Consider the following 27955-nt stretch of genomic DNA (forward strand, 5'->3'; position numbering starts at 1 on the left):
CCTATGCTCGCTGCCCTGATTATCATTAAAAGTCATGACTGCCGATTTTTCTTTACTAAACTTCAAACCTAAGCTATCTCCCTCTTTACCACAGATGTCCATTAATCTCTGCAAGTCTTCCTTGCTGTCAGCCATAAGTTCAATGTCATCTGCATACATCAGTCCTGGTAATGACTGTTTAATCCATTCTCCCTGCTTGAAATAGGAAAGGTTGAAGCCAAGTCCGCTCCTCTCTAATTTTTTCTCTAATCCTTGTAAATACAGCATGAACAACAGAGGTGACAGAGGGCACCCCTGCCTAAGCCCCTGCTGTATCTCTATAGGCCCAGATACCTTGTTTTCCCATTTTATAAGCACCCTGTTACTTTTATAGATATCTTTTAAAAGATTTCTTACTCCATCTTCCACCTTTAGAGTGCCCAGTATGTCCCACAAATCCTTTTGGATTACACTGTCATAGGCTCCCTTGATATCCAGAAAGGCAAGCCATAGGGGCCTGTGTTCCTTTTCTGCTATTTCAATACACTGTGTCAATGAGAACAGATTATCTTCTAACCTTCTTTGTTCTCGGAACCCATTTTGTAGTTCCCCCAGCACCTCCTCGCTCTCCACCCATGCCTGCAGTCTGTCCTTTATAATCTGCATCACCACCCTGTAAACCACTGACGTCACTGTTATGGGACGGTAGTTGTTTATGTCGGCTTTGTCCCCCTTTCCCTTATATATCATGCTCATCCTGCTCAGTCTCCACCCGTCAGGGGCTTTACCGTCCATTATCATTTTGCTCACTGCCTCTCTTAATGCTTTCTTAGATTTTGGGCCCAATATCTTTATCAACATAATTGGGATGCCATCAGGACCTGTCGACGTGCTACTAGGAACCCTCTTCTCTGCCCTTTCCCACTCGCTTTGTGCCAGTGGAGCCACTGCACTGACTAGTCCATCCTCACCTGATTGGGCACATGCTATGTTTCGTTCTTTAAATTTTTCTGTCATCATTGTTCTTATATGTTCCATTGCCTCATCTCCCTCTAGTCGAACACCTTGAGCTGTAACTATAAACCTCTGCTCTAGGCTAGTCTTATTACTCAAGGAGTTGAGATGTTTCCAAAATTTCTTCGCTGCTTTTCTATCCTTTTTGTTTACTTCTGACAACCATTGGCTCCCCTTTCTTCTGATCTTCTCATTGATCAAATTGGATGCTTCCCTTCTACAGTTTAAGAAGTTGTTCCATTTTCTGCCTACATCAGCTTCTGGTTCACCCCTCTGCTTTGAATATCTGTGTTCCCTGGATGCTTCCTGGCGTTTCTCTATGGCCTTCTTAACCTCCTCATCCCACCAGCTCTTGGGTTTACGTCTTCTGTTCCCTTTTGTCCTGACTCGTACCTTAGTAAGCTCTAGCTCAAATAGTCCTGTTAAATTTGCATATGTCCATTCTGTTTTTGTATCCTCTGAAATTACTTCCTCAATTTGCTGGGTTGCTATTTCAAGCTGCTTTTCCGAGTAAAATATCCCACCTGGTTGTTCATCTTGCCTCCTACCTACTTTCATTTCCCTTCTAAAACTCACCTTAATACGTTTGTGATCACTACCTAGACTTCTATAGCCATATTCATCTATGCTCATTACATTTAGCCTATCGTGCATCCTATGTGACATTAGTGCATAATCTATCGTCGACTGCAGGCTCCCTACCTCCCATGTTATGTGCCCTTCACACTTCTCAGTACTGTTGCATACAACTAAGTCATGCATTTCACACATATCCAGCATCATGTTGCCTGTTGAGTCTGTGTACCCGTCCATGTCTTCTATGTGTGCGTGCATATCTCCTAGTATAATAATCTCGCACCCTTCTCCTAGCTCATTAATGTCACTTGATATGCATTCCAGCATTTTTTTGTTTTCCTCTTTGGCATTTGCTCCTGTCCAGAGGTATACAAAGCCAAGGAGTGTCTGCTCTCCTGCAACTTTCCCTTTTAGCCATAAATGCTCCTTGCATTCCTGTTTGACCCTTTGCCAGTTCATACTTTTATGAATAAATGCACCAATTCCACCCCCTTTTCTGCTGCAATCTGTTCTATTGCAATATTCCCATGCATAGTCAGGGTTACAGGGAGGTTGCTCCATGTCCCTAAGATGTGTCTCCACAAACCCGTATACCATCAGCTTTTCTTGCCTTAGTTGCTCGTCTATCTCCTCCCACTTCAGCCTATTCCTGCCACCTTGCATGTTAATGTAACCTATGTCAGAATGACCTTGCCCCTGGTGCTTACGTCTATTTCTTCTACCGATTCTACGTTTCTTGAATCTTGGAGCCTCTCTGGGTCCGTCTTCATCTACACTGGTGGTCTTAGGGCTCTGGGTCCCCCCAAAAAAGCCGTAGCTTGGCGCCCTATCCTACTACCTACGCTCCCGCCCGTGGCACCACTGTAGTGAATGCCATCCTGTGCAAAAGGCTGGGAGCCAGACTCGTACACTTCCCGGTTTACCTCCATTATACCGTACCCAAGTGGTCTGCTCAGACCCCTAATGACCCGGTTAGCCTCACGCACCCTCCATTCCATCGCGCTAGCCTGGCCCCGGACATGTGGGATTGTGCATATGGTCACATGCACATTCGCAGAGGTTTCTCTGAGTTTACGCAACCCAACCTCTAACTGTCCGTTTAGGTTCTGGCTCCTTAACTTCAGCACATCGTTGAGACCAGCATGGATAACGACCAGATGTTCATGCTCGAGGTTGTCCGATACCACCTTCTGAGCTTCTGCCATTGCGTCAACCATGCACTTCCCTGACTGGGCCTCCACCCTCACCCGCCCGTCTGCCTTCACTGTTGTAAGGACGCCCTCCTTAACCCTAGCTACGTTGGAGTCCCCCACCACTAGGACCCTTCGCTCTACACGTTTGCCTCCCGCCTGCGATTGTCGTCCTCCAGTTCGCGCTAGCTGGTTCTCCACCCGCCCTGCGCCACTGACACGTGACGATGTGCTCCCTGCCGTTCGTCCCTTCCCACCCGAAGCCTGCCGCACTACCTCGCTGTAGAGTTGTGGAACCGCCGTGTTGCCGCCGGCTCTCGCCTGCTGTTCAACGGCCGAGCCGCGCCGTGCGGGCGAGCCGCGCCGTCATCTACAAAGTCGCGTTTCCTCTCTGTTGCTGGAGTCGACGACAACTGCAGCAGTTTTTCTTCCGCTTTCCTTTTCTCCTCGTCCAAGTCTGAGGGATGTCGATATCTTGTGTCTAGACGCACGCGATCACTGCTCGAAGGGTCCGTAGCTGACGATCTTGTCACGGTGTCCGCAGCAGCCGATGCGCTCGTTAGGCCTACTTCGGTAGTATCGACTTCGTCGTTGCACACGGAGGGTGTGACGTCTTCAGCGTTTTGCGGTGCCAGGCAGTGTTTGTCGAAGTTTTCATTGAGCGTCCGTCACACTTTTCTCGCGCCAAACTTGTACCTTGTACGGAATTTCCGCTCCCGTTTCGACATTGCGTTGCGGGTCGATGCGGGTCGTCGCTGGCACGGGCGAAATGGCGCTCATCACTACGCGGCCCAAGGGGCGGAGCAGACGACAACAATAATATTCCGCCAATCGGGTGGCGCCCTCAAGTCACGTGCGCCAAATAACGAATAGGAGGATACACTGGTACCTCTTTTTGTCGCGCATTTTCTAAATGGCCAATGGCTGAATGAGACCCGATCTGGCGGGAACTTGAAGGAGAAAGACGGCTTTCAAATGAGACCAAGATGTCCGCGCTACTGCGCGTGGAACCGCAGCTGCGTGTCGCGGAAAAATTGCCGTTTCAGTGTTGATTTCAGCTGAGATCCAGCTTGTACACGTCGCATAAAACGTTATCGCGGCTAAAATACTCATCTATCAGTATAAAATTAGGTATATATGTGCGAAAATAGCAGTAGATTTCGAAAATGCAATAAAAAAAATTTTCCGCTATTTTTTTTTGTCTCCACAAGCTGCGTCCCCCCTTAACTTGTTCTCGAGCTTTTTTGTTAACCTACAAGTTTCTGCCCCATATGTTAGCACCGGTAGAATGCAATGATTGTACACTTTTCTTTTCAATGACAGTGGTAAGCTCCCAGTCAGGATTTGGCAATGCCTGCCGTATGCACTCCAACCCAATTTTATTCTTCTGTACATTTCTTTCTCATGATCAGGGTCCCCTGTGAGTAATTGACCTAAATAAACGTACTTTACAGACTCTAGAGGCTGTCTGGCAATCTTGAATTCTGGTTCCCTTGCCAGGCTATTGAACATTATCTTTGTCTTCTGCATATTAATCTTCAACCCCACTCTTACACTTTCTCGGTTAAGCACATCTTGGGGACTCCAAAAAACAAGCATAATAAATATCCATCTAGCCATTATCATGCTATGCTTTGTGCAAGCAAGGTGGCAGACAAAAAACACTCGTGAGAAAATGGGTCTCAATGTTTTGGAAGCAGTTGACCCATACTAAATTATGTCAGGACTGTAATACTTGCTGTCCTTGTCAGTGGGCAAACTTTTGGTCTTCTGTTTTTTATTTAGCGGGGTTTAGGCCTCTTACTAATTGAACCTTGTGATAACCACCGCCTCTTTTCACCGTAATAAGCAGAGGAGGATTGCGCTTTGATCTCGATATACGGGTCTAGTTTTGAACTTTCTTTTTTCTTTTACCGAGTGTGAATTCACCGCTTGCCATCACTGTGCGATCTCCTGTGATCAACAAACAGACAGCGGATCAACAATGTTTTCGAAGCATGTGAACACTCGCTGGTATTGTCAGTGCATGTTGCCGTGACAACACACAATCGTAAGCTGCCTCTCAGTGCGCTGGCCCGCTGAGCTATTGCTGAGCCAGAGCTGCTGGCATTTGCGTTTCTCCTATACGGTTATCAAAGGATGGAAATGGAAAGGCACAACTTTAAGCTTTCTCACAATACTTGCCTGACCTTTCGTTGCGTCTAAAGTCATCTCGCCTTAATCTTTTTCACAAAATCTATTATTATAACAACGATTTGAAGGATCTGCTGTTTCATCCACCTCATTATATATATTCAAGGACCGATCACCACTTCAAGGTGGGCCAACCGTCTTGCCACACGATATTGTGTAATGATTCTTTTGTTCCTAGAACAAGCGTGGCACGGAACCACCTTTCCTCCGCAATCGCAAACTGATGACCACAAGTTCAAGATCACTTTACGAAATGCCTTGCAATATTTTGTTGTTAGCTCCATGTCTTGCCATTTTTTCACACTCCTTTCTGTAGTGCCCTTGGGCCCTGAAAGTTTTTACGATATAAATAAATACCAAGATGGATGCGCTCGGTAACAGGAAAGACGAGAGAGGTGATTACAGTGCAGTCCCCTTATAACGATACCCCATACAGTAAAATCTCGTTAATTTGGCCCTCATTAATTAGCACAGTTGCGAAAAGCATGGCTCAGATGAAAACGCGCCCAGAGGTCGAGCCGCCAAGAAGGTCACGAGGCCTTCGCTGCTGCGAGCACTAATCAGTCACGAGATGACGAGAATTGCAGCTTCGTCACTGTTCTTGTGCAAAATAGGAACAGGATTTGCTCATTCAGTAAACAAAAGCATGTTGATGTAGTAAGTTTGTTTTCTTGATACAATAAAAGCTTGTTAATTCAAATTATACAAAATTTAAACTAATGAAAGTCAGAGAAAAAAAAATGCACCAACGATTATTATACTCCCTAATGCATAATTTGAGCGCAGCTATATACAGTGTAGACCGCTTATAACGTAAGTCGCCTGAGTCGCAAATACCCGCACTATAAGCGGTACCGCACTATAACCAAAGCAACAATTTTAAAGGCCCGCAGATATGCAAAACATGTGCACCGAGCTGCCACGCGTATGCGACAGTCGAGGAATGTTGCTAGAACATTTGCATTCAATTTACAGTCGAATCTCGTTAATTCGAACCAAATCACGCGGTGGCGCCTCCGACCGGCATTGCTCCGGCACTGCCATAGAGTAAAAGCTTAGGAGAGACCCCTCAATGTCGCATGCGAACGAAACAAAGAAAGAAAAAAAAAAATGCGGTGGAAATTTTCCCCTTTTTCAAATGGCAAGGTCGCCGATTCTGCGTTGCGCCGGAACATGTGTGTACCTGCGGACGTTTTAGCCACGCTACCGTAGCCACGTGTAGAAAATGGCAGTGAACCCTTCTTTCTTCTTTACGCTTCCTCTACTTTCTAGTCACGTGTTGACCTTGCACGCTGCGGCTACGGCGCAGAAGGAAGCAGCGGCACTGTCCCAGGCCAGCCAACGAAATTGCCCACGCCGGCTAACGCCCGCTCCCCGATAACGGCAGGAAACGAAACTTCGGGGAGCTGGTGCCGGGCCGGCTGGAGCGGCGGGAGGCCGTTCCGCCAGTCCTCACCGGGAAAACTAACGGCCGGGACCTCCGGGGGGAAGGTTGCCAACTGTCGAGATGCCAAAAAGACCTCCCAACCACCGCAACAAGACAACACGACGACGACGAGTAATGCCGACGAATGTGTTCGCGCCGACCTCAGCCTTTTTGTTGACAAACATCCCGTAACAGCCCTTGTGGACACCGATGCTGATTTCTCAATTATGTGTCAAGAGCTAGTTGACCGCCTTAAGAAGGTGAAAACACCATGGACAGGGCCATACATAAGAAGTGCCGGGGGTCAGATAATGACGCCAACGGGTAAATGTACCGCCAGACTCCGCATCGGTGATTCCAGCTTTGTTGCCACGTTCGTTATTCTCCCCGAGTGCTGCAAAGAACTCATCTTGGGGATGGATTTTCTGCGGGATTATGGAGCTATTACAAACATCCCGGAGCGTTTGGTCACATTTTCAGTGAACCCAGATGTAGATTGCAACTATGATAGACAGCAAGGGCGTTTACGACAAACCAAGGACGTGACGATGCCGCCGCGAACCTGCTGCCTTGTGTCTGTTTCTACCGAGAGGCCTTACCACGGTGATGTGATAGCGGAACAAATCAACGTATTATTGCTCACCCAAGGCATTTCGATTGCACGGGGCATTCTGGCTTTAAATCGTGGGCATGCAGCAGTGCTCCTTACGAATTTTAGCAACGAACGCCGCCACGTCCCGAAAGGCACTGCAGTTGCGTTCTGTGATGACAATGTACAAGTAAAGGAGTGCTTCGCTGTGCACGACCAAGGAATGAGTGACAAGACCATTCCGGCCCCGACAACATTGTCCGCCGGCATTTGCTCGACCCTGTTGCCCGCTGTATAGCTGTACTGGATCTAATACAGCAGTTTGAGGATTGCTTTTCGTATACGTCCAAGGTCAAGCAAACACCACTGACCAAACATAGGATAATTACGGACGATGCCACGAGACCAATTCGACAGAACCCCTACCGTGTGGCTCCGAAGGAACGCGAAGAAATACAAAAGCACGTGAAGAAAATGCTCGAGGATGATGTGATACAGCCTTCGACGAGTCCTTGGGCGTCCCCTGTGGTGTTGGTCAAGAAAAAAGACGGCACCTTACGTTTCTGTATTGACTTCCGCAAGTTAAATCAGGTAACAAAGAAAGACGTCTATCCGTTACCACACATCGACGATTCACTTGACAGGTTGCGCCACGCACGCTATTTTTCCTCTACGCAGCGGGTATTGGCAAATAGAAGTCGATGAGTGAGATTGGGAGAAAACTGCCTTCGTGACGCCCGACGGTCTCTACGAATTTAAGGTGCTACCTTTGGGTTTGTGTACAGCGCCAGCCACTTTTCAGTGTCTAATGGACACCGTACTTTCAGATCTGAAGTGGCAAACGTGCTTGGTATACCTTGACGATGTGATTGTTTTTTAGGCTACATTTGACAAGCATCTAACCCGGCTACAGGCTGTTCTCCAAGCCGTACGCTGTGCTGGCCTCACGTTAAAGACTCAAAAATGTCATTTTGGCTTTAACGAACTCCAATTCTTGGGCCACGTCGTCAGTAGCCAAGGTGTCCGGCCTGACCCAGACAAAATAAACGCTGTTACAAAATTCCCCACACCATTTAACAGGAAGGCAGTGAGACGCTTCTTGGGCCTGTGCGCCTATTATCGCCGGTTCATTGCGGACTTTTCACGTATTGCCTCACCGTTGACGCGACTAACACGAGAGGATGTTCCCTTTGTTTGGGGCAAACGCGAGGAAATGTCATTTAACGAATTACGTCAGCGTCTGCAAATGCCCCCAATTCTGGCACACTTCGACCAGGACGCCTCGACCGCACTTCATACCGACGCGAGCAATGTTGGTCTGGGTGCCGTGCTGGTGCAACGGCAAGACGGCTCCGAGAAAGTGATAGCCTACGCCAGCAGAACTCTTTCGTGCTCAGAAGAAAACTATTCCACTACGGAGAAAGAATGCCTCGCCGTTGTGTGGACTGTTATTAAATTTCGCCCTTATTTGTACGGTCGCTCATTCACCGTCGTCAGTGACCACCATTCTCTGTGTTGGCTGACTAATTTAAAAGACCCCTGCGGTCGATTGGCACGCTGGAGCCTCAGGCTTCAGGAGTTCAACATGACCGTCGTATACAGGTCAGGGAAAAAGCATACCTACGCCGACTGCCTCTCTCGGTCACCTATACAGCCTTCTGTCACCGAGGATCCGGACACAGACGCTGCATTCTTGGGAGTTGTCGATACATTTACCATTTCCTAGCAGCAGCACGATGACCTAGAACTGCTTCCGCTTATTGATTTCTTGGAAGGCCAAGGTAAAACTTCTTCGCGGCGCTGCAAGCAACCCCCCGAAGTGGTGCATGTGGTGCACATGAAGCCGTTCTTCTCCAAGTGACTCGCGTTTTAGTGTCTCGTACATGCATACGCTCAAGTTGCGCATCGGGACGATGCTTCCCTTGGGAGGGAGGCAAATGCCGCGTGTCTAGTGCGGCAATGATGACGACGCAACAAGAAATATCGCACTTATGAAAAACATAGAGAGTAAGAAGAAGAAGAAGAAGCAGTTACTAGCGCGTGGTATTAAAAACCGTCCGTTCTTGTTACTGCCTCTGCCGACAAGTGTGTTTCGTTTGTCACTCGAGCTTCCGACGTCACGACAATATATAACTATATATTATTCACCACATATTGGATATAACGATCGAAATCTTGCTTCTGGGCAGCGTTTTTCATGCAAAATAATCATGAAATTTGCGTTCCTAAGTTGCCTGTTCGTAAACGGGGCGTAACTTTGCCTACGCGAGTTCGTATTTGCCCCCATTACCACGCAGCGCATCGCGCCCGTGCGCCGATTGCGAACGAAAGCCACGGAGAGCATCGCAAGTTGGTGCAGCGTGCACAAAATGACGCCAGCTGCTTCGCGTCCACGGTGGTCGTGCGAGAGTTCAGAGGAGAGGGGGGAAGAAAGTGATAAGCAAGCAGCGCTGCTTGGCCTATGCTGCCTTTACAATCTCCCGCCGACAAAGAGCCAAGCCGTGTCTCTCGAGACGAAGCTGCAAATTTAGCAAGACTCGAAGAAGTACGAGCTCGCGCAGTCGATGATATCGATGATTATGAAAACCAGGAGCGCCAGCATCATGAAGGCTAGAAGCAGTGGCCATGCCGATCAACGGAAAAAGCGGGCTTTGTGCGCCAGCACGAAACCCTCATGGGTGAAACTAGCACGGTGGAAGCCGCTGACATTACCGAACTCTGGGAGCACGTCACTACTGACGATGAAATTGGTGGTGCTTCTATGGAGGAGTTTCTAAGGCTACGTTCACACTTGGGAAACGGCAAGCAGACAGAAAGGCCAAAGCGGCCAGAAAATCTTTTCCGCGCATGTCCAAGTTGTTCACATTTGCTTTGCTACCGCGGCGGCCGCCGCTGCGCTTTCGCCCACATCAATCTAGTCTGCGTATGTTCGTCGGCATGGTGGCGGTGCTCATTATCACACCTTTTCCAGCGGTATGTCCGTTCATTGACCCATCGGTCATCAAAAGCAATAATTTCTCACAACTTCACGCGTCGTCCGCGACCTTTGGTAAATTCCTCGTTGGCATTCAGTAATTCTCCTCACACGGGCACGGTAGCGCTGAGTCACAGGTTGATAGACGTGATTATATTTCTTTAATAGCTTTTATTTACTAGTTGTAATAACGTGTCATCATTTTGTATTAGTGACGGTGCCTCTAGGACACCAAAGTGGCAACGGAAACACCAAAGCTAAAACCCGGGCTGGTCCTTGTATTGGGGCTGGCCGAGGCCTGCGCATCCTACGCTCCCTCCTCGGTGGCCCTAACACACGGACCGCCCTGCTTCCAGCTATGATCCCCCCGCAGCCCCTTGGGTGCCCTGGAGATCCGGCGCCGCCTGCTTTATTATAATCTCAGGCGTACTCCGTTTGCCGGTTACATGTGCACTCTTGGAGCAGTACAGGTGAAAAAAAAATCTACCGTCGCGATGAGAAAAGCACCTCACAACGAAAAAAGCACCCCGCCATTTCTGCAACATGCCGCGCCCGTGCGAGGAGAATTATGGAGCGCCAAGAGGAATCTGCCCAACTTTTGTCTGCCATGGAAGTGGAAGAAGAAATGAATTTCCTACTTCTACCTACTTGCTTCTTATAAATGGACAATGAATAACGGAAGAACTGGACACCTCGGAAGCGGCGGTGGTGGGTTCGGGTTTGCCCGGCTTGGCGAAAGCACGAGAAGTTAGGTCACGCTAAGGCTTTGTTGCTGCACCTCAGGTCGCACGACATTGAATACTATCGCGAGTATTGCTGACAGTACGTTTTAGTACCACTCTTGTCATAGAGCAAGGGTGGATCTTGATCGCATCGACCAGCATCGCAGCCAACATTCCTGTTGGTGCCATGTTCAATTTTACGACCGGATGTTTACATGCTAGTGCAGCTTCCGGTCGAGCGGAACGACTTTCCACCATGTTTCCGCTTCGCCATGTCAAAAGAAATCGGTCCGGGACAGATTTGGCCTGCCACCTGATTTTCCGCCCATTTTGCCGCCTAGGCGGGCGGATATTTCTAAGTTTTTGCCGCTTCCACCTGCTTCGAGACCAAGTGTGAACAGTACCTAAGGCAGCAGTACCTAAGTGCAGGTACTGCTGCCTCGTTCTGCGAAGAGATCTCCGCCGGGGCGTTCGTTGTCCCGCCAGACGGCGGCGTTGTGCGACAGAGGCGACCACAGCAGTGGCAGTGACGACGAGATTGACAATGGCCCGTCATTCACACCAACCCCAATGTTCAACCAAAATGCAATGTCGCCAATCGAGTCGCTCATTCATTTCATGCAAGCTAAATTATGCCACCAGTGTTCGTGCAGCAGCTGAACGCGATGCACACAGCAGTTGTGAATCCGAAACTTCTGCGAAAGCAAGCGCAGATTTCTACTTCAGCACACCTAAAGATTGAGACGCTATTTAGAGGTATAAATAAACATTTTGGTTTTCACCAGCCTACTTTCTACAACGTCGATTTCTTTTGCAAGTGGCAAATTCGGTCTCGGGACTACAAAAACATACCGCATTTACATGAATCTAACGCGCACTTTTTCCCCCGATAAAACAGGTCCAAAAATTGCGTGCGCGTTAGAATCAAGTACGAACTTAAATCTGCATTACCATATAGCTGTTGGCATTTCAAAATGGCTGCCTCGCACACACCTTGAGCCTAGCTACTCTCTAGCTTAGCTACCGTAGCTTCCTCCATGTGCTGCAGTGCACGTGCTTTGGCAATAGTCTACCGTCTGGCTTCACGTTCTCTGCGTCTGCTCTTTCAGCATGAAGTACCGAGTTCATCATGATGCAGCATTTAAAAGGAAAGTGACCATGTGTGCGGAGACGGACGGAAATCGTGGCGCATCACAGGCGTTCGGAGAATCCAAAGTTTGCGTGCGGGACTGGCGCAAACAGAGAGAGAGGATTTTCGCCAGCAAAGCAATGCGGAACGGTTTCAGTTGACCGAAGCAGGATGTAATCTGCGACAATCCACTTCGGCGATACGATCGTCTTGGCCATATCTTGAAAACAATCTGCGACGGGAAAAGTTCGCCACGCGCCGTGTTTTCACTGCTTATAGTCACGTTGAAGCGAGAGGCATGCTAGCACGAAGGTCAATTTACTCTCCGCGCTTCGTCACTCCAGCATTTTGAAAGTTCGTTTCCGCGGTCAACGAGTGAGATGTGTTCATGTTTGCTTATGCGTGCGTGACACAGTGCTTGTTAATTTAATTAGTAAGCAAATGTTTGCAAGTTTATACGGCTGATAAAGCTGCTATCCTTACTTCGTATAGCAGTCTACTAATTTGCTATCACATTCGACTTCTTTTGCTATCACCCCTGCGACTTTTTTTATTCATCGCAATTTCAGTGCATCGCGAGGAAATCTGTTTTTTCAAATGAGAGAAAGTTGTATTTTTGTTTGAAAGCATGAGGTGTGCGGTACCTGTAAAGGTTTCTTTTTTTCATTTTTTGCGTCGTCATGGAAAACGGGTGCGCGTTACAATAAAGGGTGCGTTAGGATCGAGTAAATACGGTTCCCGTTTTCTTTTCTTATGGCAGTCCAGATATAGCGATGATCGGTTAAGACGATCGAATTTTTCATTCTTCGTGATATCGTTATAAGTGGACTGCACTGCATACAAGTCGGGCCACCTACACCAGGACGCAGACTGTTTGTCACGCTATCCAGTGGACGAACCACCCGCCGACCCTGACACAGATGCCGACGCTTGGGTTTTCTCTGTTTCCCCGCTGTTAAACGTCGCCAACGAGCAACGCCGTGATGCCACCTTGTGTGTCATCATTGATCTATTGGAATCTTTGCCGTCTACTTCATCCCTTTACTTGTTTCTTCTACTGGGATGGTGTGTTATACCACCACAAAGTACGCTCTGACGGTCCTGCTCTACTCATCATCATTCCTAAGCACCTCCGTTCAGCTGTTCTCCAAGAACTTCATGACTTACTAATGGCAGGTCACTTAGGCATCTCCCGCACCTACGACCGGATTCGCCGACGCTTCTTCTGGCCAGGCCTTGCCCGCTCAGTCCGGAAATACGTTGCGGCATGTGAAAAATGCCAGCGCCGCAAAACACCATCGACGCTCCCTGCCGCGTGCCTTCAACCGCTCGGCATTCCTTCGAAGCCGTTCTTTCGCGTTGGCTTGGACATACTTGGCCCTTTCCCTATAACAACGTTGCCAAGTGGGTCGCTGTGGTGACAGATTACGCTATGCCATCACCAGAGCACTTCCAACAAGCTGCGCCACAGATGTCACCGATTTTCTTTTACGCGACGTGATTCTGCAGCATGGAGCTCCACACCAACTGCTCACTGACTGTGGTCGGACATTCCTTTCTAAAGTCATCGCCGACATCCTGCAGTCCTGCTCAACCAAGCACAACCTCACTACAGTAAAACCTCGATAATTCGAAGGTCGCCGGACAATGAAAATTCTTCGAATATAGCGATGTTCGAATTAACCGAAATGAAAAAAAAAAAAGAAAACAACCAAGTACTTGCCGCAAAAAGAAATCACCTTTTGTTTTCCATGCCCGAGAAAGATTACTCGAATTAATCACTGATGCAGGATTACTTGGCGTGGTAGTTCGCCGCCCCTAGTGCCATGCTCGCCAGCTGGCTCACAACACGTAGCATATAAATATCACCCGCACTGCACTCAACAAAGTTGCGGACGATGTTCACGGAATCGATAACTGCCGCGAAAGTGGGAGTGGGGGTGCTTAGCTCCAAAAATTTGGACTTGCTGGATATTCCGGACTTCAAAAATGCGCCGTCAGGGTTCCCATTGAGTGCATGCGTTTTCGCACCCAATTTTTCGGACGAATTGAGGCCCCAAAGTTCGATTTTCCAGACTAAATCGCTCTTTCTGAGCCACGCTGCCCAATCTTGGATGCCGCCATGTTGGATTTTGCACTAGCTTGGAATCCAGTGGCTCACTGTATAGCCTGCAAGATTGGAAAGCGCGCGCTATCAATAGAGAGCTTGCGCCATCCTCCAGTCTCGGAGGCCATGCCCACTCTTCCTTGGCTGACAAAACGCTCCAGAGTACAGCACTTTTTCTTTTTCCTTTCAAGTACATGCGATCAGCACTATCGTTGCAACCATTTATTGTGGGATGTTTCTTTATTGTGATAGCAATTACATGGACACTTCAAGCGGATTTCTGCCATCGGCATCGTCGCCGTGAGGTTCCATATCAAGTCCAAGGGCGATAAAATCATCGCCGCGCGCCGTATGTGCGGGTTAAAGTCCCTAGATATTTTGTTGCTTTAAAATAGCAGAAAATCTAGGGACTTCAGTGCGAGTGACAGCACGCGGGGGACGCGTGCTTTCATGGAGAGTGAACGCACGGTGGTGCGCGAACACGACTTCCTTCGCCGCGCGAAAGGCCGTGGGAGTATGGCAGGCAGGGAGGGGGGGCGACGCTGTGCTGTGGCACCAAATGTGTAAACTTGCAATCTGCAATCGGGCGCAAGGGGAATTGGTGACGCAATCTCCCAGCGAAAGGAGGGAGGGGGCGACTTCTACTCTTCTAACTGCGTACTTAGCGCCGGAGCGGGTTCTCGCGCGCACCGTATCTTGAAAGCGATCTCCAGACGGCTCTGACCTTTTGTATGTGCTATGCTTTCGCCGCTCAGTTTCCGTTGAAGCGATAGACCGCACGGACCTTCGCTCGCTGCGGCGTCCGCGCTCGTTCGCGCCAGCATTTTGACAGTGGTTGTCTGCGGTCATCGAGTGTGATCTATTCATGTTTGCTTGAGCACGCTGACGCCACGCTTGTTAATGAGTAGTTTTTTTTTTCTCTAAAGTTTCGGTTGCTGTTTTGAACGTGGCGTGTACACTGAGCAGGTGTCTCGGAGACCCATGTCTCGGTGATCGGCGCTACCTCCTGTGCCTTTGCGAGAGCTAAGCGGTGCAAAGCTCGTTTCTTCGATCTCCATGGCGAACTCGGTTGGCGGAGATCGCCAACGCGGTGACGTTCGTGTCAACTGTACACGGAGACGACGTCACTGCTGCGCAAATCCAAGCAAGATCCCCTCCAAGTGTAGTATGAGGCAAGGCATTATTATAGATTTTTTTAAAGCCGCACTAAGGGGCCTAATAATTATTTTTTAGAGCTCGGAAAAACGGTTGGTAACTCTACGGAGTGCCCTAACCTAACAGCCGCACGTTGCTGGCAGCCGGAAACTTCGAATTATCCGAATAGAGCCGTGTGGCCCGCCCATTCAAATTATACGGTAGAATTTGCATTGAAGATGACGGGACCGCTCAAGTTCTTCGAATTAACCAAAATTTCGAATTAACCGAGTTCTAATTATCGAGGTTTTACTCTACGTTTTACCATCCACAGACTAATAGTCTCACGGGGCGTCTGAATCGAACCCTGACAGACATGCTTGCAAAGTATGCCTCGTCCGACCATACCGATTGGGACCTTGCCCTACCCTATGTCACATTTGCATACAATTCTTCGCGTCACAACACTGCTGGTTTTCCCCGTTCTTTCTGTTGTACGGCCAAGAACCCACATCCCTTCCATCCCCCGCAGCAGAGACCTCCGAATATGCACTTGACGCCATCACCAGGGCAGCCCAAGCACGCGAAATTGCCCGCGCTCGCCTCCTGACCTCCCAAGAGAACCAACAGAGACGTCCACTTTTCGACTGGATCTCTGGTACACCTGCGATCCCCGACTCGTCACGTTGGCCTGTCAGAAAAACTCCCGAGTACACAGGTCCATATCGAGTGATGCGTGCCGTGACTGCAGTTAGGTATGAAATTGTCCCAGTCGGTACCAGTGCCTCATTTTGTCCCAAATATCACTGATGTTGTGCATGTTGTCATATGTAAGAGGCCGCCTGCGGCGCGAAAAAGAAGAAGAGCACGTGAAGCACAGTGTTCGGAACGGCACGAGCTCTCGAGGCGCGTGAGCCGAGGCGTGATCGGGGGATGAACGGCGCTGTCGGGGGAGTTTCAACGTGGCACCGGGTCAGGAAGGTCGCATCTCCAGCTACGTTCTGGCGACGGGAGACTTGGGGGTTTGGTTGAGTCCGCGACGCTGGCCGTCCAAGGTGTGGCCGTTGACCTCGGCAAGTTCGGGCGAGGCTCCTGGACGGGCTGCAGCTTCTCACGGCAGGACCAGGCACCCCAGAGAGGATCCCCCTTCTGCGGCAGACCGGCACGTTTGATTCTCCTCGGGACGCCACGTCGGCACTCCTGAAGAAGTTGCGACGCATCCCGACGCTAGGCCTAGGCAGGTGGGCCTAAGCAACGCCGAACGCCATCGCCGACGAGCCGACGAGCTCACCGCCGATAAAGAGACAACGCGAGGCGTCGGCACCTACGGCACTCTCAACGCTTCCAACGAGCCCGACATGTGTGCGACTAGAACTTCGAGACGACGATCCGTAAAAGTCCACGTTTTGTTTGCGACGCAGTTAGGCCGGGGCCAAAGTGGCCAAACTTTGGCGAGCAAAAGCTAAGACTGACCGAGAGACTTTAAGGCGGAGCGAGGCTCCGAAACTGAGATAGTTCTGTTTAAGTAGTTTGTAGTTAATCTGAGTTTGCTGTTTGAGTTCCTGTGAAGACTTTTGTTGAATCAATTTTAGTTTCGCGTGCCTTTAGTTTTGACTTTCGGTTTTAGTGTTGTGTGCCGCGTGAGTTCACGATCCCTGTACATATTAAAAATCTGTTTGCTGTGTTGCCATCCCGTCTGCCTTCTCCATCTCCTCTAACACCTGCACGCCCCCGAGATCGGTGACAAAACACATCACACATGTCAAACACCTAAAGCCGTATTACCACCGATATTTAGACGCACGGGGACGGTGCTTCTGCCGCCAGGCATAATGCTACATGTATATTGCGTGTTTCTTGTGGACGATGCGCATGGGCGCCCCGACGAAGAAGACGAACTGCTCCTTTCTCTTGAGCTGCCGGCTGAACTGGCCAGCGCTGTATTTGCCTTTTGTAAATATACATTGTAAATAGTCTGCAGTGCATAATCCTTTGTTCGCGTAAGAATATTTTATTCACTGCATATTGGATATAACGATAAAAATTTTGCCTTCTGGATGTTATTTTCCATGCAGAATAATTGGTGACGTTTGCGTTGCTCTTAACCTTTGTCAGTTTCGTGCATAGAAGTGGTCAAAACATTGCAGAGGTCAACAATCTCTTCAATATGAATGGGGAAACCAAAAACTTCAGCAAAATTGGTCTTGAACACTGACCCGGATTGAATGTCTGCTTTAGTCACACAAAGTTTGATACTTTAATCATACAAGGTGCTTTCAAAAACTTTCTATTGTAAAAAATACAAGAGGAACAAAAGATATTTCAGACCTTTCGGAAAGAGTGTTTAAATTGTTTGTTTGTTTAAAGTTGCTTGTTTAAACCCTCCTATTTTGTGACATCTTCATCTGCCTTCTGTGTCTGAAAAGTCAGTTTTCACGTGTACCACAATATATCTGAGCACCAAGCAGTTTACATGCATGGGTGCCAAGTTCCACAGTGAGAATGTGACACAGCACACCGCTCACCTCATCTACTATCAGTGAGCCGCGCTCATTGCCCAGGAAATTGTCAATGACACAAATGCCAAAAGTGTTGAGGTCATTGATCACGTTGGCACACATCTGCCGGAACCAGCTGGACGATGGGAGCCTCAGGGCCTCCGGCCTGGCTACTGCAGAGAGCACAAAGCACGAGGGATAAGACAGGCTACCACTCGCACTTGGCTTTATTCACACCTATGGCAGGTGAGATAACCACAGCATCTGGCAACATGCTTCATTCTGCATTAACTCAAGGAAAAAACTATTCTTGAAGCAGTCATATTGCAATATACATGCTATACCATTTTATGTGGTCATGTAAATTCGAGAATAAATTGATGTGTGTATCACAAAGCAATCAAGCGCCACACACTTACATTCATAACAACACTCGCCTAGACATCGTGACTAGCTACAAACACCTTGGTGTACAGTCTAACACACTTATAACGATACAGTAAAATCTCGTTACAAGAGACACTCGGTTATAAGAGACACTTAAAAAATGGTTTGGTTGGTTTTTATATGTTCTATTACCATCCTCCCATTTTTTAGCAAGGTAATTGAGAAGCTCATTGTTAATCGCCTAACAAACTACCTAACAAAATTTAGCCTTTTAACACCTAAGCAGTTTGGTTTTCGTGCTAACTTCTCAACCGAATGAGCGTTGATAAAACTAACTGACAGCATAAAGCAGTTTATCGATAATGGGCTATGGGCAGGGGCGGTATTTGTTGATTTAACTAAAGCTTTCGACAATATTAACCATGCAATTTTGTATGCTAAACTTGAATCCCTCGGAATTTGTGGGCCTGCTTTAGCCCTTTCGAAAAGCTACCTTACTAAGAGAACCCAGGTTGTTAGTTACGGAAGTGTTTTATCATCTCCAATAACAACTAACCAGGGCGTTCCACAAGGATCAATTCTGGGTCCTCTATTATTCCTTATCTACATTAATGACTTACCATCATCACTTAATTCTTCTGACTGCATCCTCTATGCTGATGATACAACGATATTCATTAGTGATAAAGACATTAACAGTCTACTAAGAAAGTTAAACGCCGATGTCACGAATCTTGTTTCTTGGTGTAAGGATAACTTGCTAAATGTAAACCCTGTTAAAACAAAGTTCATGTTATTTCACTCGTCCCAAAAAAACGCTTACAATAACCCCTGAACTATACATCGACAACTGCGTCATTACTCCCTCTAATTGTATTACTTTTCTAGGCGTTCACATTAATTCTCTTATAAAGAAGACTGCTTTTGGCATCCGCGTGCTCATTCGAACAAGACATTTCTTTCAGCAACATATTCTAAAATCGCTTTACTATGCTTTCATTAACAGTCACCTTACTTACTGTATTTCATCATGGGGCAACACATACCCCACACACCTGGCATCCCTCAATCACCTTCAGAACCGGGCAGTCCGAATAATTGCCCATAGTTTATTCACCGCATCAGCGCCACCCATTTTTCGCACTCTTGAAATTCTACCATTAACCTGCACATTTCAACTCAAACTAGGTGTTTTATTGTTCAGAAGTAGAAACTGTGACATTCCTACTGAGCTACTTCCCCCAACGCTACTTCACAATACAAATAACACACGGTTTTCTGAAAATAATAACCTCTTGCTTCCAAAAGTAAACACTAACTACGGTAAAATGACAGCCTTCTTTTCTACAATTTCGTTTTGGAATTCTCTGCCGTCAAATATTAAATCAAGCCCTTCGCTACACTGTTTCCGTCGGCTTCTAAAACAGTTTTTACTAACAACATACGTTAACTAATACATATATATATATATATGTATATATATGTGTATATATGTATATATACGCATACATTATGGTTTATCAACTTTTATTGTTTTTCTCGGTTTGTGTTCCTATATTATTAGCTGTTTATACATTAATTTTGTTGCTGTGTTGGATTGCACACGGTTGATGTTATATAATCATTATATTCCTATTCAATTATTCTTATGTTTGAAATATGTATTTCAAAGTAAAGTTATTGTTGCTCTTTTCTGTGTAATCTTCAACTACTGGATGATTAATTACTTCTATTTTGTTTATTTGCATTTTTCCATAATCGCGAGCCTTAGGTGATGTGATATTTTTATTCATTTACTTTGGTTATATTGATTTGTATTTTCCAGCTATTTTTACCTTAGTTGCTAATCGTATGCTCTACATTTTTATGCATGTACTAACAGGAGGTCCCCCTGACAGTTTTTACTTTGGGACCTCCTTCTGTATTACTATTACTTTGTAACTGTATTAATGTGTAATAATAATAAAATGATTGAACCGTTCAAGATGTTAACAACATCGCATACAAGAGAGATGGTTAGAAGAGACACTCGGTTACTAAGGACAACTTTTTTAGGTCCCTAGAGTAAATTCTTCACTATTTAGAAGACACAGCCCAGACACGCTCACGCAACGCAGCCGACGTCATACCAACCGGCATGCGCTGCACTTTTCATTCCCTTGGCTCGATTCTGTTCCATTCCGCAGCCGGATGTCATTCCTCGCATGGTTGAGACTACAAATTGCACCGAACTTTCTGTCATTAAGGCAGAGAGCGTCGGCAGTTGAGGCTGACGAACATCTAAGAGCACTTCAAAGGTATTGTGAGCAACGGGAAGGCTTGCAAAGCTTTACCTCCAGAAGTTGGGAAGGAATACAATCTGCAGTCACTCAAAAACAAACTACTATGAATTACTTTTTTAAGCCATCCTGAGCAATTTCCTGCAGATGTGACACACTTTTTGCTGCTAATGTATAATAAAGTGATCTAGTCTGACTCTCCGGTGTTTTTAGAATTTTTGGGAACAAGAGACATGTTTCCCGGGTCCCTCGAGTGTGTGTTGTAACTAGGTTTAACAGTACCACTTCTAACAACATCCGGTTATAACAATGAGTGTATGTTTTCTATGTTGTGAAATAACCTGCTTTGTACAATGCCCTGTGCCTCATTATGGGTTATAACGATGAAGTCTGGCTACTGGGTGTCTGTGCCGAAAGAGAATGAAATTCGAGCCCGCTGCCCGCTGCACACTGTTTTCCAGTCTTCTCTGCATCGCTAGCCTAGCGCACCTCTATCCCGTCGCCCTTCCGTTCCCTCCGAACACGAATGGGCTATGCCAACTGCTCTGATTCCTTGGTGGCCGCTGGTACTGCGCACTTCTGCCAACCAATTATTACAGGTGTTGCACGGTGCACGTTTGATCGCGATCAAGCCCGATCCAGATCGAATTTCTCGGTCGTGATTGATTCCGTTGCAGGAGGAAGGTGGTGGGGTGGCACTTTGGCCTCCCCTTCATTATAGTTTTTTCACAACAGCTCTGCCATCCCTTTATTTAGATTTTTTTTTCATGCAACCCCAGTTAGAACAATTACCGGTTATAACCATGGAATTTTTGTGGCACTTGAAGTCTGTACATATTAGCAGCAACATTACCTGGACTACTAACTGCACTTTAAACCTTGGGCTTTCTTTGCCCTAACTTTTCGCTTTTCCCATCTGCCTTAAAACTTATGGCGAATTTCATTGGGAGAAGAGTGCAGAGGCGGGTGGCAACGCAGTGAGAGCAGGGACACTCAACCCGCCACTGGAACACGGCGCGCATTCGGAGAGCAGGTGTGAGGAGAAATGTACCATGTGACTAAAGCAATCGACGTCCGAGCATTCTCTGCAGGAGAGCGAGAAAACACGCATGATCGTTTTGTGATCTGTCGGGCGTAACGCTGTCACCGTTTGCAGCCACGTACTACATACTTTTGTGCAGCGCCAACGGAACCCGCAACGTTTCCACCTGCGAAGAGCATCTGAAACTGCAACTTGAATCTGAAGTTGAGCTCCAGCAGCTTTCGCTGCTGTCACTGTCGAGCATTTCAAGCACTTCAGCAAGATGAAGACGCTTTGCTGCTGCTGTCCCCTGCGCATCCGACGAGATGCAAGGCAGACTAGAAATGCCAGGATCTGTCGCTAAACGACTGTGAAGCTCGCTCCTATCACCAGCGTCAAGTCACGTGACTTTCTCCGTACTCCACTTTTCAGGCGAGACCAGCCCGGACTGCTCCTGGCTGCTCTTGGCACAGCGAAAAAAAATTAAAAAATATGGGGTTTTAAGTACCAAAACCACGATCTGATTATGAGGCACGCCGTAGTGGGGGACTCCGGAAATTTGGACCACCTGGGGTTCTCTAACATGCACCTAAATCTAAGTACAGGGGTGTTTTCGCATTTCGCCCCCATCGAAATGCGGCCGCCGTGGCAGGGATTCGATCCCGCGACCTTGCGCTCAGCAGCACAACGCCTTAGCTAACTGAGCCACCACGGCAGGTGCTGTTGTATTCGGGCGTCGATTCGATTCAGTTGTTACGATAACTCTTCCGCTTTCCGAGTGCCGAACAGCCGGACCATATTTCAACCTTAGTTAGCTCTACCTAATTGTCACTAAATTAGTGGCATTTTTTTTCGAAACCGGGTGTATAAAACGTACTTTTGCTGTGTCGACAGGGGTTGACACCAGACTTGTGAGGAACAGCTTAAGATCACGGCTCAAGCTCATGCGGGCAAGGGAGGAAGGCCGGGCGGAAGCGCACCCTCTTCTTTTGTGCGCAAGGCATGATGTGGGGGATTGTGAGGGAGGGGGGCATTCTACTCCGGCGGCTGCTGTTTACGGTGCAGGCGCCATACCTTGAAAGCGATCTGCGACGTGGACAAAGTGAGCTTAGTGTTGGTAGCTTCGTAAGCCCCGTGTGCTTTCAACGTTTAGTTCATGTTGAAGTGAAAGACGGCATGAAGGTCAATTTGCTCGCTCCTGCTGCCGTGCTTCCTCATTCCAGCGTTTTGAGAGCGAATTTCCGCGGTCATCGAGAGAGGTGTCTTCATGTTTACCTGTGCGCATGTGACGCCGTGCTTGTTAATTTAGCTAGGAAGCGAATGTTTACAACTTTATACGGCCGATAAAACTACTATCCTTACTTTCAATAGCTGTCTACTAATTTGCTATCGCAATTGATGCTTTGCCTTTCGCGCGATACTGCGACATTTTTTTTTTGTATGTTTACCCAACAAGAAAACTGTCCGTCAGTTCAACCCGTAAGGCGATTGCTTTCAAGATACAGCCCGCAGCGAGCGACCGAACTGCCTGTCACTTCAATGTGAACAAAGCGGCAAAAAAACAGCGCGCAGAGCTATTAGCAGTCGGCACACTCTGTCCATTTTGCAGATCGCTTTCAAGATAGGGTCCGCACGGTCGTGCCAGAGTACGTTTCATCAGTCCAAGCTGCCGCCAAAGTCCTTTGGTCACTGTACAGTGGACGGGCGCCGTCCGAAACCAGGGATGGACTCATTGCAACAGCCAGCGTGTCACCTGCCATCCTTATGGTTGGCTGGTAAGGAAAAGGCGCGCGCGAAAGAACCTGTATGCACGGGCGGGTAACAGCTGTTTCCCCTGTGGGATGCTGCTGTCACCGATAAGCGTGATTGTCACGCTGCTTTCCAGTCTTTTTCGTAACTCGTGGAGTGATTATCGTGGGCGATTGGCCTTTCGAGAGGCGGCCACCTCGTTTTCCGACGCGCCGTTGCTATGTATGTGCCAGCGTACTTTTTTTCCTCAGGCACCGTCTCAGGTTTTCCGAACCCATGCGCCGCGACGTCCGCTCTCTGCGCCTTGTCATCTGCTAGCCTCCTGTTTTGGCTGCTGTGACTGGATACACGGAAACCTACGAATCCCCAGATTTCGGAATACTAATTCGTAGTACTGAGGCATTGTTAACATGACACGGAAACTGAATAATGATCGTTATTCTGAAGAGTTCGGTATTCTGAAGTTTGAAGTACTGAAATATTTTTACATTGAAACTATAAGAAGCTAGCGGGGGATTTCTAAGAACTTTGTTAATGTGGGGTTCGTAGTAACGAGATTTTACTGCAAAGGCTTATGATCAGAACTTCATCAGCGCACCTGGCACAGCCACCTGCAATAGTTTGCTTGGGTTATCAACGCACCTTGCTTTGCTGTACGCACCAGTTCATGTTGCCGCAGAGCTCTTGTTTGTACTGGCCAGATCAAGTATCGTAACACTGATAATGACTCCGGATTGCAAGGAGATGAGCAAGTGCCACAATGCTTATGCATACTTGAACAACTCCTACAAATGTTTCTGCGTAATTTTTTATTTACTTTGGACATTTAAGACTCACTCTTTGCAATCACGTTGTTAGGCATTGCGACAAAAGACTTTTTAAGTGAGGCATTTCAGATATTACGGACATAATTTTGGAGGATTATGAGGGTCCGTTGTAACGAGAGTCGACTAACACGCGTTTATCAGGAATAAAATTGGTTTCCATATAATTTCACAAATTGCCTAGCCCCTCTGTCTGTGAAATTGGTGGTTTATATTTTCTGCCGATAAAGGCATTACGGTGCCCCTATCCAGAGTGCATCAATGCCACTTTGGCAATGCCACTTTGGCCAGCAAGTTCTTGTATACTAAATTTTCCTTAATCAACAACCCCACCAATACTTAAGTGGTCTTTTCATATGATAAGAGTATGCTGGAGGCTGAACCTTGGTGTCTGATATCTCATTAAGCAGCCACCTTTTAGTGATGATCCCGACATGGGGTCTCTGTTTCAAGAATAATGCTTTCAAGCATGTTTAACCGGCTTCTAGCATTTACATTAATCCTTGTGCATGTGTCATTCATGGCTGCCTGTTGAAGGTACTTGACTCGAAGTATAAACTGTTTCGTGCAGGGACACTAGACTCTGGTGTATGAAAGGTGAAATAAATGCCCCTGTGATTATATGCACTACTGCACTTCTGTTCCTTTGTCCCAAGGGCATTCATTAATTCCCCACATTCATTAATTTGTATTTTGTCGCATAGTAACTTTACTTCGGTGTTTTCTTCCTTTCTCGTAGTGAAGAACCCCAGAGATGTATACGAATTTCCAAAGAACAATTACAGCATTGGAAACGTCTAGTCACTTTGTTCTTTCTAAAATAAGATCACATCACACTGAAAGCGTGATTTGGAATTACTGAACTACTTGTGGAAAACCAGATAGGCAGCCCTCTTGCCATCCCTCCTGTCGACTGTTTCTCGCCAGTATCCCATCTCTGGGACCTACATGAGCAACTCAAGTTCAAGACCAGCTGCCTAGGCATGCTAGCATCTGAGCATGCTAGCTTGCATCAAGTTCTGATGCACACTCTACCAGAGGAGCAGGCTTTTTCCTACTGCCAATGCATCGAGAACAAGACTACCTCCAAGAACACAAGAGCCAGTCATTACGGGACCATTCATCATCATCATCAGCCAATTTTTATGACCACTGCAGGACGAAGGCCTCTCCCTGCGACCCCCTTCCTTGCGCTACCTGACTCAAACTTGCACAACAACCAACTTCCCTCATGACCCCTGCAATGGGGACCATTAAGTTCCTCCAAATCCGAGAAGAGACTTGAGCATCACACGCAACAGCAAACCTCAAGCCATAAACAACTCGAGCAGTCCATGTCCAGGCAACTATTAGCCTTGGCAAGGCAAACAGCCTTTGGAACCCCCCTTCTTACCACCACTGGCCAAGTCAGCAACACCAGCGCCGCCCTCCGTGCTGAGTCCTAAAGAGGAGAGGGTGTCGTTCCACCAAGCCTGGTTGACCGGGTCATTGGGGTCATAGTCTGGAATGTCCGCAGCAATGCTGGCAGCATCTGGGGGTGGTGTCGGTGCTGGTGACTCCACGACTGTGGCGGGCATCACAGGTGGTGCAGCGCTTGGTACAGGGGGAGGAGTGGGCGCAGCAGCATGAAGCAGCAGCGGCGGAGAGCCAGGTGCCAGCAGGTGCTGCGCATCACAATTATCACACCTGACATTTTCACAAAATAACATGGCTCGAGCGTAAAAACTCATTTTAGGAAAGCAACTCTCCTTCTTGTGGTTAGTTACTAGCCTTCTTTAGAGCAAATAGCTTTGTCTCTTTTGTTCGTATTCGTCGTTGGTGGTCACTCGGTGGATTTGCAATACAAAGGCACCGATGAAAAGCACCCGTGCTCTCCCCTAAACAAAATTACGGGGTGTGTTTGTCACTGAACGACAGCATCATAGGTCTTTGAGACATATGTGCTAATCCGTGGGAGCTTTAAAGTGTGTTAAAGGGGCCTTGAACCACCCCTCGGCTTGGTGAAGTAACATAGTCCGCGGGTAGCATACGCAGCTGTAAACATCACAGCCAAGTTTTGCTGTCGTACGCGGTGCGTGAAGCTCGCAGGTGTAGCGCAAAGTCACCTTTCTCTCAACCACTCTCGTTTCAACAGAGGCCATGATCCTCACTCTCTTCTATGCGCTTTATTTTGTAATAAAGCACATTCCAATACGCGGCTGCTATTGGTCGCTGCGGTCGGTTACACCGCGGCCACTGCGGGTGCCACCACGAGTCCATTGGATAAATGCACTGCGGCTCGCTGAGGACAACCACGTTTGGCTTACGTTTAGCGGGTCGTAGGCACCAAAATCGGAAGTCGTGGCGTCTACGCTAATATTCAAAATGAAATTTGAACAGCACACCATGGTGACATTTCGAAGGCGAAGAGCATTGTGGTCATGCCCCACTCCGCCGTAGCCTTCGCAGTGCAAGGCACTGAAGAAGGAAGAGGGAGCACAGCAAAGGCAGCGTTTGATTGCCAATAACTCCATTTCTGCTGAATGCATTGAAGTGCTTCTTGTGGCAAAGTATTTCTGAAATAGCCTATTTTCACTTCAAATGTCTTTCTCCAGTCTTTCTCCAGTGGTGGAGCACTTGCAAAAAAAATAAGCGGTCGCCTGCTCATTCACTGGCTGGTTTAGTCGTCGTTCGCTTGCTAGTTCATTCAACTACTAGATCGTACGGCCACTATGTCTCCGAGACGCACTTGCTAAAGCTGGTGCGTCCGTGCCCTCTACCAGCCTTTAAGCGTCATAGCTGATACGTGCCACGAATTCAAGTGGTAAGGACAGCGCGGATTATTTAGGTTACTGAGAGATTGCTGGAGGCCAGGATGTTGGCATTCGATCATAAAAATGTTATTTACAACCATTTGCAACAAGATTTTGCGACACACGCTTGACAAATGTAGTGCACGCAAAACATTCGGAGTCATGGTATGGCGTTAGCACTCGTTTAGATACTTAAAAAACAGTTACCAAAACAGGAAAAAGAAGCTGCCGTCACTGAATTTGTATAATATATATAACCCTCCGTATAGAAATCTTATGCTGTACACGTTATTCGGAGCTTAGAACGCCAACGTGAACGCTTAAAGCGCACCGCATTGCTATGCGTGCATTCACTCTGTGAAAAGTCGTCTGCTATGGTCAAGTGTTTTAGGTGGTGCCATGGTCAAGGAGGGAGTGCAAAAGAGAGGAGAAACAAGGAGGAGTGCGTCACTACTTTACGAAGTTTCAGGGGCTTTAGGCGACGGCAGGGAAGCTGTAACGAGAGTTGACGTGAACAGCGCTCTGCAGACTGGAGAGCGAGCGAGCTGGCGACGGCAAAGAAGTTGCAACGAGAGTCGACAGCTCAGCTTGCAGAACAGCCACACCATTTGCCGCGCACCATACTTTTGCATTTCTTTGGCTTGATGCCTATTCGTCTAAGGGGCAGTGTGTGCCTGGACATGGGAAAGGCGTTTGCCATCCGACAGCTTGTAAGGCACATTTCTGTGGGGGTCATCACCTCCAAGCTGCACCCTTTAGTTTAACACGACGCAGAAGAAGCAGATTCCCAGAAATGTGCTCCACAGAGTTCGACTGTTTATACAAACAAGGTATCCCAAGTGTAAAACCGAAGACCCTGTGTGTGACCATTTGCTATGAGAACAAACAACAACACCAGCATGGCAGTTGTTCTCCTGCTGATCTAAAGTCTGCGGGAACGGAAGAAGGCGGGAGCCATCGGTGACCTACAAGAACCATAGATGGTTGCAGTCGTACCATGGGAGAGATTGCTGCTGATTCTGAGGCCAATGAACAACTCCTAGGAAAGGAGAACTGCCAATTGATTGTACCTTACTGTGCACTGTAGGATGAAATGATATTTACAGAGCGGATCTAATATTTGAGGGGGAAGACGGGACAAAGAATAAAGAACTGACCTATTTCCAGTGCTTGTCTGGAGCAGTTTTCTAATTTAGCCGAGAGTAGCAGAGTGCGAATAGGAGCCTTGGAGCATAAATTAAATTATGCATAAGACCATGTAAAAACAGCCACATCGCAATAATGTTACGTGCTATGCCGAGCATGGAAGAATGCGCCAAAAAGACGGTGAAGACGACGATCTGGGCAGCGCTCGTGTTGTTGTTCTGCCATC

The 27955-nt window shown here is 47.6% G+C and overlaps 1 protein-coding gene across 4 annotated transcripts in view; it reads right to left on the reverse strand.

Annotated features, from left to right (window-relative positions):
- LOC119458689 (egl nine homolog 1) overlaps nucleotides 1–27955 on the reverse strand; it is a 138482-nt gene that overhangs the window by 91635 nt on the left and 18892 nt on the right. For all 4 annotated transcript variants that reach the window (XR_007468109.1, XM_049671374.1, XM_037720551.2 and 1 more), the window contains exons 2-3: nucleotides 25185–25455; nucleotides 17559–17704 (exon numbers count right to left, since the gene is read on the reverse strand). Coding sequence is in view for 3 of the 4 variants with exons in the window: in XM_049671374.1 (XP_049527331.1) it covers nucleotides 17559–17704; nucleotides 25185–25455 (417 nt within the window). In the remaining variant the exon portion in view is untranslated. The remainder of the gene's footprint in view (nucleotides 1–17558; nucleotides 17705–25184; nucleotides 25456–27955) is intronic.

Source organism: Dermacentor silvarum, chromosome 7, assembly GCF_013339745.2.
Source record: "Dermacentor silvarum isolate Dsil-2018 chromosome 7, BIME_Dsil_1.4, whole genome shotgun sequence".
Taxonomy (NCBI): Eukaryota; Metazoa; Arthropoda; class Arachnida; order Ixodida; family Ixodidae; genus Dermacentor; species Dermacentor silvarum.